The sequence below is a fragment of the Pangasianodon hypophthalmus genome, chromosome 21 (assembly GCF_027358585.1).
Source record: "Pangasianodon hypophthalmus isolate fPanHyp1 chromosome 21, fPanHyp1.pri, whole genome shotgun sequence".
NCBI lineage: Eukaryota > Metazoa > Chordata > Actinopteri > Siluriformes > Pangasiidae > Pangasianodon > Pangasianodon hypophthalmus.
Window position 1 is genome coordinate 315,729 of NC_069730.1, and position 15,000 is coordinate 330,728.

At 47.2% G+C, this 15,000-nt stretch overlaps 2 protein-coding genes across 4 annotated transcripts in view; one reads left to right on the forward strand and one right to left on the reverse strand.

Annotated features, from left to right (window-relative positions):
• LOC113543126 (kelch-like protein 10) overlaps window positions 1–1,331 on the reverse strand; it is a 1,974-nt gene extending 643 nt beyond the window's left edge. Inside the window, exon 1 of the mRNA XM_026941182.3 lies at window positions 1–1,331. This exon is cut by the window's left edge and continues 643 nt beyond it. Coding sequence (XP_026796983.1) covers window positions 1–1,175 — 1,175 coding nt within the window. The 5' untranslated portion in view covers window positions 1,176–1,331.
• The window catches only part of dop1a (DOP1 leucine zipper like protein A), a 32,871-nt gene extending 18,859 nt beyond the window's left edge, over window positions 1–14,012 (forward strand). For all 3 annotated transcript variants that reach the window (XM_034297756.2, XM_034297760.2, XM_034297759.2), the window contains 22 exons: window positions 2,828–2,980; window positions 3,086–3,186; window positions 3,400–3,677; window positions 3,804–5,889; window positions 5,981–6,092; window positions 6,277–6,453; window positions 6,636–6,761; window positions 7,076–7,210; window positions 7,541–7,596; window positions 7,702–7,806; window positions 7,956–8,022; window positions 8,461–8,605; window positions 8,736–8,815; window positions 8,909–9,018; window positions 9,540–9,689; window positions 9,862–9,923; window positions 10,511–10,663; window positions 11,194–11,330; window positions 11,421–11,476; window positions 11,676–11,840; window positions 12,124–12,253; window positions 12,719–14,012. In XM_034297756.2, coding sequence (XP_034153647.1) covers window positions 2,828–2,980; window positions 3,086–3,186; window positions 3,400–3,677; window positions 3,804–5,889; window positions 5,981–6,092; window positions 6,277–6,453; window positions 6,636–6,761; window positions 7,076–7,210; window positions 7,541–7,596; window positions 7,702–7,806; window positions 7,956–8,022; window positions 8,461–8,605; window positions 8,736–8,815; window positions 8,909–9,018; window positions 9,540–9,689; window positions 9,862–9,923; window positions 10,511–10,663; window positions 11,194–11,330; window positions 11,421–11,476; window positions 11,676–11,840; window positions 12,124–12,253; window positions 12,719–13,024 — 4,890 coding nt within the window. In that variant the 3' untranslated portion in view covers window positions 13,025–14,012. The remainder of the gene's footprint in view (window positions 1–2,827; window positions 2,981–3,085; window positions 3,187–3,399; window positions 3,678–3,803; window positions 5,890–5,980; window positions 6,093–6,276; window positions 6,454–6,635; window positions 6,762–7,075; window positions 7,211–7,540; window positions 7,597–7,701; window positions 7,807–7,955; window positions 8,023–8,460; window positions 8,606–8,735; window positions 8,816–8,908; window positions 9,019–9,539; window positions 9,690–9,861; window positions 9,924–10,510; window positions 10,664–11,193; window positions 11,331–11,420; window positions 11,477–11,675; window positions 11,841–12,123; window positions 12,254–12,718) is intronic.
• Window positions 14,013–15,000: the final 988 nt, after the last annotated feature.

Genomic DNA, 15,000 nt, shown 5'->3' on the forward strand with positions numbered 1-15,000 from the left:
TCAAATCCTCCCATTGCATAGATACAACCGTCCAGCACACACACACTCACGTAACACCGGGGGGAGTGCATGGGGCCCACCTGAGCCCAGGTTCTGGAGATGGGGTCAAACCTTCTCACACTGCTGAAGTAATTCACACTGTCGAATCCTCCGATGCAGTACACGAAGCCGTTCAGATACACCGTCCCGTGATAGGCTCGTGGACTCTCATCGTTGCACGTCACATCGACCCAGCGCTCCGCTCGCGTATCGTACGCTTCTATGGCGTTGGTGGGACTCCCGCGGCTCCAGCCGCCGATGGCCAGCAGAACGGCGCTGGGCAGGCGGGGTCGCGCGAGATCAGAGCTGAGAGATTCGTCTGTGTTGAGGCCATACATGCCCATCATAACGCTGGTTACAATCGGCTTGCATGCTGCATTGTCTGTCAGTAAAACATTATTCCTCACGTTATCCATAACGTAATCATGCGTCAGTAGCGCCATACGCACCTTGGGCAGTAACTCTCCTATGTGTGCTTTCCGTTTCTGCAGCGAATGTTCAGTCCACTGTAAGATAGCCTCAAACACCACGTTCTCCTTTTTCACGTTCAGCTCGTCATTCTCGATGATCTCACTCAGCTGCTCAACCGTCAGGTCCAGAAACTCCTCAGAGACGCGCACCATCTCCTCAAAGTTGTGCAAGATAAACTGGAAGGCCTGCTGCTTCAACTTCTTGCAGAAGTAGAATTGAGCAAAACGCCAGATGCCGATGCAGTTCTCCAGACACAGCTGAGCCTTCAGGAACGCGCAGCACTCGTTCACCAGGACGCTCACCACCAGATAATCGGCAGTGATCAGCAGCTCACACACGTTTTCCTCCGTGATGTTAACACGTTGTATATATGCGTACTCCATGATCAGCTCCATTGTTTCACAGGAAACGTCAGGGATTCTGTACTCGTGCTTATCCGGAGGGTACCAGCCGTTGGTGAAGAGAGCCCTGAAGTACGGGCTGCAGCCACACAGGATGTTCTTGTGCGCGTGGAACTCGGCATTGTCGACTGTGATGAGTACGTCACAGAGCTTCTTCTCTAACCGCAGCGCATTGACGATGTTGCAGGCCGTCATGCCCACCTTCCTGTCCGCTTCTTCCTCTTCTTCCTGCTTACTCATATTCTGTCCAGTGTATTTGTGCATGTCAGAGTTACTGAATGTAGAGCTTTAGGCTTAATGTCTGAATTTAGATTGTGTTGATGGTGCAGAGTTTTTAAACTCAGAATGTTCAGGTTCTTTATTTCAGCATAATAAGAGTCCGATCACATTCACTGTTCCAGTTCTAATTCTGTAAACACCTATGAATACAGTATGGAGTGTTCCTGACAGAAACCCTGCTGTAAAGGGGGTTTTATACAGCAGCGTTCAAAGCCTGAATATGCATACACATCCACTGTAAAGAACAATATCATCCTGAAAAACCCACCTCCCAGGGTGAACTGCCAAATGGAATTAATTTCTACATTACAATTATGAAATATTGATGGGGAAATAGTTAATGATGGCTGGGATTTATTCATTTGTTTGGTTTTTTGTTTGTTTATATATTTGATAGATAGATAGATAAGTTCTATAGTTTGTTAATGCAGGTAAATATAGCCTTTCCAACTTTTTGCTGAGGAAAGTAATTAAACTTTAAATAACTTTTTAAAACGTCTAGCCCATTTTACACCAGAAAAAAATCTGCAGTGCTGTTTAGGTGTGGAAATGCAGCACAGGCGCAGCACAGGCGCAGCACAGGCGCAGCACAGGCGCAGCACAGGCGCAGCACAGGCGCAGCACAGACGGAGAGGCGTGGTTTAGTAAATATAACCTGAAACTATCTTTACTGACTGTCAGGTCGTTATAATGCATTATCACCTGTATATGATCACATACAACTCAAAATCATTTATTCCCACTTTATTTGCTCCTGTTGTTCCTGCGCAGACAGGAAGTTGAGCTGCTTCAGTATGCTGAACTAGATTATTCCAAAAGAGATTTAAGAAATGCTCGTCGGCTCATATCACGCTTACACAAAACCTTAAAACTTGCAATATGAAGAAACCAACAAAATGCATGTGTTTTTTTTCCCAGCCGTTAGGCCACTGTACTGTAAGGGCTCCCTAGAGGGCACTTGATCACAGTTTCTCTACCACAGAGGCACTCTAGAGGGCACTTGTTTTGATCCATGGGGCACTGAGCCCTGAGTCTGACACTGATGACAGCTGCCATAGGTTTTGACGCCATGGCATCTAAAGTGAAATGCTAATTGTGTACTTGAGTTAGTGTAGCCTATGTATGTTTCATTACAGATGGCAGGACAGATATTTATGTCAGATATTTTATTACAGAAACTGTCATAGAATATTTTATATCATTACACTACACTGTAAATAACACACACAATAACACATTCTCTAAATAACACCTTTTTTCCTGCAGTGGAGAGAATTGAGGAAGAGGATAATTAACAAGTTATATGAATAAATATTTTAGCCAAAACGAGGTGTGAAAAGAGGAACGATTTCTCGATGGTCTGTACGAAGCATGACCACATGTCCTGAAATTATTTATTGCTATGGATTAAATTTCGATTCTTTCTAGGGTAGAGTGGTCTACCAGGAGGTTAAACCAGTGTTTTATAGAGGTTTGGAGTCTTTCTTTTCAGTTCAGTAGTTTAATTTTTTTTAACAATAATGAGTGATATTAGTATAAAAGGTTCTTTCTTCATGCTTCCTCTCTGCGTTTTGATATTCATCTCTCTCTCTCTCTCTCTCTCTCTCTCTCTCTCTCGTCCCACCGGTTGGGTGTAGAGCGTGGCGGTGTTGTTGTGGGATCAGTTGGGTGAAGCAACTCCTCAGCATCATCAGCGCAGTGTGGAACTTTTCTATCAGCTACACAACCTCGTTCCCTCCTCCAGCATCTGTGAGGACGTCATCAGCAACCAGCTCATGCATCGAGACAAAGTGGGGCTCTTTATTATGCATGAAAATATGATCAATATGCATGGAACAAATCTATTTACATGTTTGCATCACTTCCTAAACAACCTTCTTTTTTCATCTTTTCAGAGGATCCGTTTGGAGGCTCATGTGAAATTCTCAGTCTTGTGGCATCTAACACGAGACCTGAACATCACCAAGTCTTCACCTTTCAGCCGCACCTTTGACAGGTAAGTTAAAACATTCAGGACATGCAGTGGCAGCGGAGTTTATCAGTTTATCAAGAAATTAAAAACCACTGATCAGGAGAAGGCTTTTCTGCTTGTTGAATGATCTCCATTATAAAAGTGAGCATGTGAGGGACTCACTCTGTAGACTAGGTGGTGACGTGAACATAAAATCTTAATTCAGAGGTTAATTCCGTCATGTCGGACCTCTCGCAGGTCTCTCTTCATCATGTTGGACAGTCTGAGTTTCTGGGACGGTTCGGTGAGTGCTGTGGGGCGGGCGTGGCTCAATCAAGTTCTCCAGAGACACGACATCGCCCGAGTTCTTGAGCCGCTTCTTCTGCTGCTGCTGCATCCAAAAACACACCGTGTGTCCATCCAGCGTGTGCAGGCTCAGCGCCACTGGACCTGGGCCTTTCCCGAAGCTCCAGCACCAGAACCGGGATCAGAGCCACATGAAGTTGGATGCTTGGAGGACGCAGGCTGCTCTGACCGTAAGTGCAGTTTAGTTCTGCGTTTGGTTTTGTTGCTTTGTTTTTCATCTGATGCTGTCTGATCTAGGGATAATCTGAGAATTAAATACGTTTCTGTTATTTTTATTAATTTGGTCTGTCCTACAGATTACTGTATGTCTCAGGATAACCTGAAGGGCCAAGTCCTTCCTCTGGATGATATGGAGCCCTTCAGCCTAACGGTGAACCCTTTAAGTGACAGTCTGTCACTTCTGAGCCTCAGCATCGAAAACGTACATCTTTGTGCTGAATATCAACCTCCGGACCAGCAGGGGGAGCCGCCGAGCTCAGAGTCAACTGGCTCCCAGTTCTCCACTGTGGACAACGGCAGCTTGAGTGAGCTGGAAGGAAGTGGTAGTACTGTTAACACGTGTGATCAGGCAACACTAGAGGCAGAATTAGAGGAAGAGTCCATAAACATGGCCGTTTCTGTGATTCTTGCTGAACTAGTGGACAGGGTGGTGCAAATGGTGGAAGACAGTTCAGTTGAGACACCTTCACCTCCAGAAGGTTGGTCTCGAACTGACTCGGACAGTTCCAACACCTCAGAAGCATCTACTGAACCCCAGGTCAACATGGGCCCGTTTCCTGGCAACCAGTTTCGAACACTTCCTGAATTGGTGGCTGGTGGCACGCTGGAATTTCTCACAGTTCCTTCATCAGGTGATGAACCTCATGAAGGAATAACAAGACACAGTTCCTCACCTTCCATCGTCACGCTTCCAGATAGCAGTGGAAACGGTACTCCAGAGTTAAGCTTGCACCCAGATGACCCTCGGTCCCGAAAACGCAGCCACAGCAGTACTCAGCTTAGCCTCAAGGGTAAAATCATGGAGCGTCTCACTGACAAATCTCCTGGAGCCAAGCCCAAGGTGAAGAAAAACAAGAAGAAAGAGGAGGAACGTCGAAAGTCAAACCAGGCAGATAAGAATCGTCCCCCCAGCATCTTCTTTGGCGACAGCTTGGACTTGGAGAATTGGTACAGCTGCGGTGAAGGTGAGGTTTCTGAGATTGAGAGTGATATCGGATCTCCTAGTGGCGGCGCCGGTGGAGTCCCGGGCTCGTCCCGATCTTCTACATGTCCTAGTCGCTTTAACATCCACCCCCTTTACCAGCACATCTTGCTGTACCTGCAAATCTACGATTCCTCTCGGGCTCTTCATGCTCTTTCTGCCATAGCTGCCATGTTGCGCACGGCTCCTGCTGGCTTTGTCAGCGCCATCTCAACCACCAGCATTAACAACACCTACACACCTCAGCTCTCGCTTCTTCAGAACCTTCTAGCCCGTCATCGCGTTTCCGTCATGGGAAAAGATTTTTATTGCCCCATTCCGCAGGATTCGCATTCACATTCCTTCCGTAGCGCCATGTACCTGGAGATCATCATCTCGCTGTGCCTCTACTTCTTGAGGAGCTATTATTCATCACATGTTCCAGCGGCACCGCAGGACCTGGCGGGGAACCGCGCCATGCAGCTGACCAGCGTTGAAGTCTTGACGCTGCTCTTCAGCGAGCTTGCCAAGGTGACTGGCGGCTCAGCTAAAGGGTTCGCCAGCTTCATCAGCGACGTCCTGTCCAAGTGCAAGGTACAGAAAGTGGCACTGCACTGCCTGCTCTCGTCCATCTTTAGCGCTCAGAAGTGGCACGAGCAGCGCATGCGTGGAACCAACCTGCCTGCCGTCGAGGAGGGACTATCCGAGGACAGCGTCATCAACTTGTCCGAGGAACAGCTGGACGGATGCAGTGGCGTACAGTCGCAACTCCTTCGCCTCCTTCAGAGCCTCGTTGTACTCGAGCATCACGTCCTGGTCCCTGGAGACGAAAGTGGAGAGGCTGGACCAGGAACAGGGAATTCAGGAAGTGCTGGTGGAGCCGTGGCTGGTTGTGGTGGTTTTGAGATTCTGGGTGGAGAAGTGGAACACGTGAATCCTCAACAGCCAATGGCGTCACTGCAGTACCTGCACGGGCAGCCAATTACAGCGCAGGGTATGTTTTTATGTGCGGTGATACGGGCGCTTCACCAGCACCACGCGTGTAAGATGCACCCGCAGTGGATCGGCCTCGTCACGGCCACGCTGCCCTACATGGGTCGGGTTCTGCGTCGCGTGGTGGCTTCAGTGACACTGCAGCTCTGCAGGAACCTGGACAACTTGATCCAGCAGTACCGCTATGAGACCGGAATCACAGACACCAGGTACGCCCCCTAGCACCAGTGTAGGTACTGCAGGTTAGGAGTCACGAGCTGGTTAGGAAATTTTTAAATCAAAATTTTTAAATATTTTCAGGCCCCAGTGGATGGCGCTGTGTATTCCTCCTGATCTGATCCTCACAGTGCTGGAGGGAGTCACAGCCATCATTCATTACTGCCTGCTCGACCCGTCGTCTCAGTACCACCAGGTGGGGGCGCTGTTCCTCCACAAACTCTCTTATTTCCATATTGTGGCATGTACATGGGGTGTGATCACTTTTCTTTTTCTCTGTGTGTATGTGTGTGTATGTGTGTATGTGTGTGTGCGTGTGTGCGTGTGTGCGTGTGTGCGTGTGCGCGTGTGCGCGTGTGTGTGTGTTTCCCCACACACAGCTCCAGGTGAGTGTGGATCAGAAGCACCTAGCTGAGGCGCGCTCAGGTATCCTGTCGATCCTCCACACCATCATGTCCTCAGTCACACTGCTCTGGAGTGCACTTTACCTGGCTGACAGCTCAGAACGTCCCAGCGGCGCCACCTGCAGCTCCAACATCAACCTGGGGTCCACTAAGGTGAGAAAACACACACCTGGGGAACATTTTATTTTTTATTTTATTTTGTATTTTATTAACGCTTCTGACGTGTTTGACTTATGAAGGGTTTGATGATGATAATGTTTATGTTCATGAAATAGAATGAAAGTCTTGAGTGTAAATGCAAGGAAAAGATACAAATTTCAAACATTTTTCTTCAGAATCTTCGTCAGCAGATCCTCGAGCTGCTCGGCCCGATCTCGATGAACCACGGAGCTCACTTCATGGCCGCCATCGCTTACGTCTGGAACGAACGAAAACAGACCAAAACTCCTGCCAGGAACAAGGTGCACATCAAACCCCGGAGAAAAATCATTTAAAGTGTGAAGTGGGAAATGTAAATGTAGGTTTCTCCATTTTATTGTGTGTGTATATATGTGCGTGTGTGTGCGTGTGTGTGCGTGCGTGTGCGTGCGTGCGCGTGCGTGCGTGCGTGTGCGTGCGTGTGTGCGTGTGTGCGTGTGTGCGTGTGTGTGTGTGTGCGTGCGTGTGTGTGTGCGTGTGTGTGCGTGTGTGTGCGTGCGTGCGTGTGCGTGCGTGCGTGTGCGTGCGTGTGTGTGCGTGCGTGTGTGTGCGTGCGTGTGTGTGCGTGCGTGTGCAGGTAATTCCGACCGCGAGTGATGAACAGCTCCTCCTGGTGGATTTGGTGAGGAGTGTTAACGCCATGCGCACTGAAACCGTCATGCAGACAGTGAAGGAGGTTCTCAAACAGCCGCCAGCCATCGCTAAGGAGAAGGTTCTCATTTTACATTTTAATAATAAATAAATAATAAATATTGTTTGTTATGTAGCACTTTTCTCAAACCCAGAATCGCTGTGCAATTTTGGAAAAAGAAACAAAGGCACAGCACAATAATCAGCCAACTTCTTTTATGATGGAGTTTTTGTGTAATTTGTAATCGAATAAATTGTTCTGTTTCAGTGAACTGTACTGATTTAAATGGCAGCTGATAAAATTAATTTTCTAAAATATTATGTGAATATTGTGTATAATTTATTCTTTGTCTCTGTTTCTCTCCTTCCTTCCTCTCTCTCTCTCTCTCTCTCTCTCTCTCTCTCTTTACAGAAACATCTCTCTCTTGAAGTCTGTATGCTTCAGTTTTTTTACGCTTATGTTCAGAGGTGAGTCGGATCAACAGAACACACTCGTCTCTGACACTCAGTAAACGATGCATAATTAGCAGTAATTAAATAATAATATAATGATTAATTAATGATGTACTGCAGGATTCCAGTGTGCAGTTTAGTCGACAGTTGGCCTTCACTGCTCTCACTGCTGAAAGACTCGGTGCAGCTCGGTCTTCCTGCTCCGGGACAGTTCCTCATCCTCGGGTAACACACACACACACACACACACACACACACACACACACACACACGCACACACACATTTTTATCTCAGGTGTAACAGATGTTCAGTTGTTTATATGTAGCTGTAACCTCGCTGTGTTCACTCTGTATTTCTGTGTTGTGTATTTTAGAGTTTTGAATGAATTTATCCTAAAAAATCCGACTCTGGAGAGTAAGAAGGACCAGCGCGAGCTGCAGGTGAGAGAAACTCCTCACGGATACACACCTGCTTTGGGTTTAACGTTACTGACTGTGTGTCAGCTCTTAAAGAAGAACAGATGAACCACATACAAGGGGTTGGTGGCTGGTGGTGTTGATCAGAAACACTGGATGATGTTTTACAGTAAAAATATGAAACTTTACAGAGAACAGTAATCAAAAAACTTTAATAAATCCGTCTGTGTGAGTGTGGGGTTTGTTATGAGATATTTCATCTGTAAATTGCCTTGTTTTTCATATTTGCATTTAATCTTTAGACCTCTAGATGGCGTTTAATTCGGTTCCTTACCACTACAGTGTTTATTCTGTGCTATTTATTTATTTTATGTTAAATGTGTGATTTTAAATGTTATAGTACACATTTCGGTTTACGTCGACGCTCTGCTTTTCTCCTTCCTAATCATCATTCGTTTACAGGACGTGACCCATAAGATCGTGGAGGCCATCGGGACGATCGCAGGTTCCTCTCTGGAACAAACGACGTGGTTGAGAAGGAACCTGGAGGTGAAACCGTCTCCTCAGATCGTAGTAGATGGAGCAGGGTTGGAGTCGGACGTGGAGGGTGAGTGAGAGAGAGAGAGAGAGAGAGAGAGAGAGATGCCTCGGAGAACCTTATAGCAGAAGCATTATCATTATCAGATTAACATGTGTGTGTGTGTGTGTGTGTGTGTGTGTGTGTGTGTGTGTTTCAGATCTAATGCTCACAGTGATGGAGGCGTCCAGTTTCACTCCATCAGTCTACAGTGTTCACGCCCTCACACTGCTAGCGGAGGTAAACTTAGCATCACACGCATGGTACCATGTGTGTATGTGTAGTGTGTGATTAATTATGTGTGTGTGTGTGTGTGTGTGTGTGTGTGTGCAGGTGTTGGCTCACCTGTTGGACATGGTGTTCTACAGTGATGAGAAGGAGAGGGTGATCCCCCTGTTGGTCAACATCATGCACTACGTTGTGCCATATTTACGCAACCACAGGTACACACACACACACACACACACACACACACACAATGACGTTCTCTGTGATGATGAAATTCTCCAAGTTGTTGATGTTCTCTGATGTTTATGTTCTCCGTGATGATGATGTTCTCCGTGGTGATGATGTTCGTGATGTTGATGTTCTCTGTGGTTATGATGTTCTCTGATATTTATGTTCTCCGTGATGGTGATAATGATGATGTTTTTCGTGGTGATGATGTTCGTGATGTTGATGTTCTCTGTGATGATGATGTTCTCCGTGATGATGCTGTTTTTCATGGTGATGATGTTCGTGATGATGTCCGTGATGATGATGATAATGATGTTCTCCGTGATGATGCTGTTTTTCGTGATGATGATGTCCGTGGTGATGATGTTTGTGATGATGTTGTTCGTGGTGATGATGTTCGTGATGATGTTCGTGATGATGATGTCCGTGGTGATGATGTTCGTGATGATGATGTTCTTGATGATGGTGAGATTTAGGATTCCTCTTCTGTGTTTTTCTCCTGTCGCAGTGCCCACAATGCTCCGAGTTACCGGGCGTGTATTCAGCTCCTGAGCAGTCTGAGTGGATATCAGTACACACGGCGGGCGTGGAAGAAAGAAGCCTTCGACCTGTTCATGGATCACACCTTCTTCCAGATGGACGCGTCGTGTGTGAGCTAGTGAGTGATTCCACACCGTTATTTATCATTAAACACAAAAAAACAGCCGAGTATACAGCAATACACAACATAATTATTCCAGTGGGTGGAGCCTAACTGAGTTTATTCCTGATTGACCACTGTGTGTGTGTGTGTGTGTGTGTGTGTGTGTGTGTGTGTGTGTGTGTTTCAGCTGGAGAGCCATCATAGACCACCTGATGACCCATGATAAGACCACTTTCAGAGATCTGATGAGTGAGTGTGTTTATTTCATTAAACTCACACTGATCTCACTCTCACTGCGTTTGTTCAAATCGTTGTAACGCACTAAACCCGGCTTCACGCTGCGCAGTTCTCAGCCTGTCACAGACAAACATCTCACACTGTAAAGGTTTGTGTGTTGAGATCGGTTTGTTTGTTACAGCTCACAACATGACGTCATTTAGTGCCACTGTGACCAAAAACAATCGATGACAAAAAAATCACTGTGAAGAAAGTGTGTGTCTGTGCGAACTTGTTTTCAGCACGAGCTGATTTCCGGATCACGCTGATTGATGACGTGAGCAGAACGTAGTCGTGTTTCATCGCAGGTTTATCGTTAGAGGACACGGAGACATTCACAACACACTTCACTGCACAGGATCTCGTACAGCGTGAAACCAGATTAAACCCCACTACACTAACTCTAATTCACATCCAGAGCTTTTCTGAGCTGTTTTGTTGGTTTGTATTTTTAGAAACTGGCCTTTAAACTGTAGTTTATTATTGAGCACTTCCTGTAATGTAACACAACACTTCCTCCTCCTCCTCCTCCTCCTCCTCCTCACTTCCTGTGCTCTCAGCGCGTGTAGCTGTAGCTCAGAACAGCTCTCTGAATCTCTTCACTAATCGGGATGCGGAGCTGGAGCAGAGAGCCATGCTCCTCAAACGCCTCGCCTTCACCATCTACAGCAGCGAAGTGGACCAGTACCAAAAGTACCTCCCAGATATACAGGGTACACACACACACACACACACACACACACACACACACACACACACACACACACACCATCTGCAATCTACATACACTACTGCTGTGTTTGAATACAGTCTTTATTATATGATATTTAAACAACTCAAGACTGTTTGTGTGCGTGCGTGTGTGTGCGTGCGTGTGTGTGCGTGCGTGTGTGTGCGTGCGTGCGTGTGTGTGTGTGCGTGTGTGTGTGTGCGTGTGTGTGTGTGTGCGCGTGTGTGTGTGTGCGCGTGTGTGTGCGCGCGCGTGTGTGTGCGCGCGCGTGTGTGTGCGCGCGTGCGTGTGTGCGTGTGCGTGCGCGTGCGTGTGTGCGCGTGCGTGTGTGCGCGTGCGTGCGCGTGCGTGCGTGTGCGTGTGTGTGTGCGTGCGTGTGTGTGTGCGTGTGTGTGCGTGCGTGTGCGTGCGTGCGTGTGCGTGTGTGTGTGCGTGCGTGTGTGTGTGCGTGTGTGTGCGTGCGTGTGTGTGCGTGTGTGTGCGTGTGTGTGCGTGTGCGTGCGCGTGTTTCAGAGCGGTTGGTGGAGAGTCTGCGTCTCCCTCAGGTACCGATCCTGCATGCTCAGGTGTTCCTGTTCTTCAGAGTTCTGCTGCTGCGCATGTCTCCTCAACATCTCACCTCACTGTGGCCCACCATGATCACTGAGCTGGTATATATACACACACACACACAGACACACACATTATTATACATTTCATTTAAATGTCTTATAGAGAATGTGTTTTCCTTTTTCTCTCAGGTTCAGGTGTTTTTACTGATGGAGCAGGAGCTCACTGCAGACGAGGACATCACCAGGTACACACACACACACACACACACCACACCCACATACACGTCAATAAAATCTTTTACAGGTTTTCATAAACACGAGCGCGAGGATGGTGAGTGTCTCAGCGTTCTGACGCCACACTGCCGTCCTAACACCACTTTCAGAGTGTCTGCACTGTAATGTTGTATTTTGTGTATTTTCTGAATATTGTTCTTCGCTCTGCAGGACGTCGGGTCCCTCGGTCGCAGGACTGGAGACAACGTACTCGGGAGGAAACGGATTTTCGACGTCCTACAACAGCCAGCGCTGGCTCAACCTCTACCTGTCTGCCTGCAAACTGCTGGATCTGGCGCTCACTCTGCCCTCCGAGAGTCTCCCGCAGTTCCAGATGTGAGTGTGTACCTCTCTACAGGAAGTAAATGCTCAGAACAGGAAGTTACCTGTAAACACACCTGTCTAAATGCTGAATGGGAGATTTGGCTGTGTCTCAAATCATGCACTATCTAGGTGTTTATCTAGTACCTGGATGGTTGTAGGGAAATAATGTTTCAAATAAAATACCAAAAAGAACGTAAAGTTAATTTTACTCACTTCTGATGGAGGTCTTCTGAGGGCAGCTGTTCAGCACTGGAGTATTCCTTTAACCCTGAGGTTCTGTGTGTCGGTGCTGCAGGTATCGCTGGGCGTTCATCCCCGAGTCCTCGGATGATTCCGGTCTGGAGGTGCGCAGACAGGGCACACACCAGAGAGAGTTTAAACCCTACGTAGTGCGACTGGCAAAGCTGCTGAGGAAAAGAGCGAAGGTACAGAGAGAAAAAAATCACATGGTAAAGCGTATAAATATCTCAAAAATCCAAGAACATGATGTGCCCCTTAGTGGCCGCTCGATGTTAAATTTAACGTGTATGCTTACACAGAGACCTATCAGGTTTTGTGATTGGCCGATGTTAATGGCTCTTGAAGTTTTGTTGATTGGTGTAAGATAAGAATTTTCTCTCTTCGCCAAATGATTCAGGAGTTACAGGAAACACAAAATGAGAAACACTGCATTTCAGTGCTGCCTTTCAGGCTCCTGCTGCTTGCCCGAGTAGCTGAGCAGTGTCACGTCTCTCTGACTTGACAAAATACTGGCAGTTTTTGTTTTTGGAAAGAATAATAAAAAAAAACTCCTTGCAGAGTATTTTCAGTGCTTGGACCCCTTGTAAAGGTCAATTAAAACATCACTACAGCCTGATACAGGGTGTAACGCTCTGTCCTGTGTTTATCAGAAAAGCGCAGAAGAAGACGTCTCGGGCCGGACGTTAGCGTGGGAGCCTGGACGCTTGACCCTGACGCTGTTCGGGATCCGCAGCATCGAGCAGCTCCTGCCCTTCTTCACCGCGCTCAGTCAGGTGTTCAGCAGCAAATCAGGCATCAGGTCAGCGTCATTCCACAGCAGCGCCCCGCCCAGCGACGCTCCGAACGCCCCGAAAAACACCAAACACGAGAGCCAGAAAATGTTCTGGAGCCGAGCCAGACACGACATCGAGGAGATGGTGGAGAAAGACTTCCTGGAAGGGCTCATAAAAACATGATCGAACCCGGAACACATAAATGTAAATAATGGTTGAACTGTGGGAAACACTAACACCTCAACTTTTAGATTAAATCAAAAAGGATTTAAGTATTAAACAAGAGAACTTTGTATATGGGTTTTTTCTTTTTCTATTTATAATTAATGTTTTTTCCAAATTATTATTTAATTTAAAGTCTTTTATCTGTGGAGGGTGGCCGTGATTGCACTCGTTACTTTAAACCCTCTGAATAATGTGAAGATTCTGTCATTCCATGTTGTGGTGAAAATAAAGAGACATATCGTTAAAAAAATACTGCTAAAAACTGCTAAAAAATAACGTTAAAAAGTAACGGCTCGTAGCAAAGCTCAGGCTAAATCAGGATTATTTAACAAACTGGACTTGCACTAATGACTTCACTTTTCCACACATCTGTAGATCTTCTTTAACCAGAGCTGTGTCTCAGATCACACACGTCTGTACTAGATGGGATTTTCAGATGGTTTTTAATCTTAAACCACAGGTAGGGTTAGGGTTAGGGGTCAGGGTTAGGGTTAGGGGTCAGGGTTAGGGTTAGTGGTTGGGGTTAGGGTTAGTGGTTGGGGTTAGGGATCAGGCTTAGGCTTAGGGTCAGGGTTCAGGTTAGGGTTAGTGTTAGGGGTCAGGGTCAGTGTTAGGTGTCAGGGTTAGGGTCAGGGTCAGGGGTTAGGATGATCCTGTTAGCAAACACTGTTGGTTAAATTAGCATCAGCTCTGTTGTTTATATCACATTCATTTTAACATTAGATACAAAATGTTAAATTGAATCCTCTCCATAATGATCCCATGTACGAGTCTGTTCCATTCTGATCTTCTACATTACTTCTCTACACAGCACATGTGTGTAGTCAGATATTGTGATTTGAGACACAGCTGATGAAATGCGATGCTGCCTGCATGGCCCTCAGACTGAGCAACGCTGCCGTTAAACACCACTGACCTGCTGAAATAAACCAGAACTTTGATTATGTATGTGCTGTGTTTAGTCTTCTTTTTGCCTTCAGATACACTGCAAAATATTTACACCATTTTTCAGGTTGAAATCGAGGCTGTGTCACAAACACCAAGTGTTTACCAGCATGAAGGCGACAGTATTCTGTAGCACTGAATCTCTCAGTCTCAGTATTTTACCAGAATTCACACTTCTGCATCGCTGTCACTTCAACCATCAATCATTACACACCGTTACCCAGCATGCATTACACAAATATACACATTGTGGAATCATCTGAACTTCCCACCATGTGCAGCTGATTCTGACTGAAAGCCACGGACACACAGACTAATAAATACCGTGGCTTGCATAAGTATTCACCCCCTTGACTTTTTCCACATTTTGTAGTGTTACAACCTGCAACTGAAGTGGACTTAAGTGGGATTATATGTCATGAATCAAGGACGCTGCTCTCAGACCCGACACTCAGACCTGACGCTGCTCTCAGACCCGACACTCAGCCCTGACGCTGCTCTCAGATCCGACACTCAGCCCTGACGCTGCTCTCAGACCCGACACTCCGCTCAGACCCGACACTCAGCCCTGACGCTGCTCTCAGATCCGACACTCAGCCCTGACGCTGCTCTCAGACCCGACACTCAGACCTGACGCTGCTCTCAGACCCGACACTCAGACCCGACACTCCTCTCAGACCCGACGCTGTGCTCAGACCTGACTCTCCGCTCAGACCCGACTCTCCGCTCAGACCCGACGCTGCTCTCAGACCCGATGCTCCTCTCAGACCCGACGCTGCGCTCAGACCCGACACTGTGCTCAGACCCAACACTCAGACCCGACTCTCCTCTCAGACCCGACACTGCTCTCAGACCCAACACTCAGACACGACACTGCGCTCAGACCCAACACTCAGACACGACGCTGCGCTCAGACCCGACACTGCTCTCAGACCCAACACTCAGACCCGACACTGCGCTCAGACCCAACACTCAGACACGACGCTGCG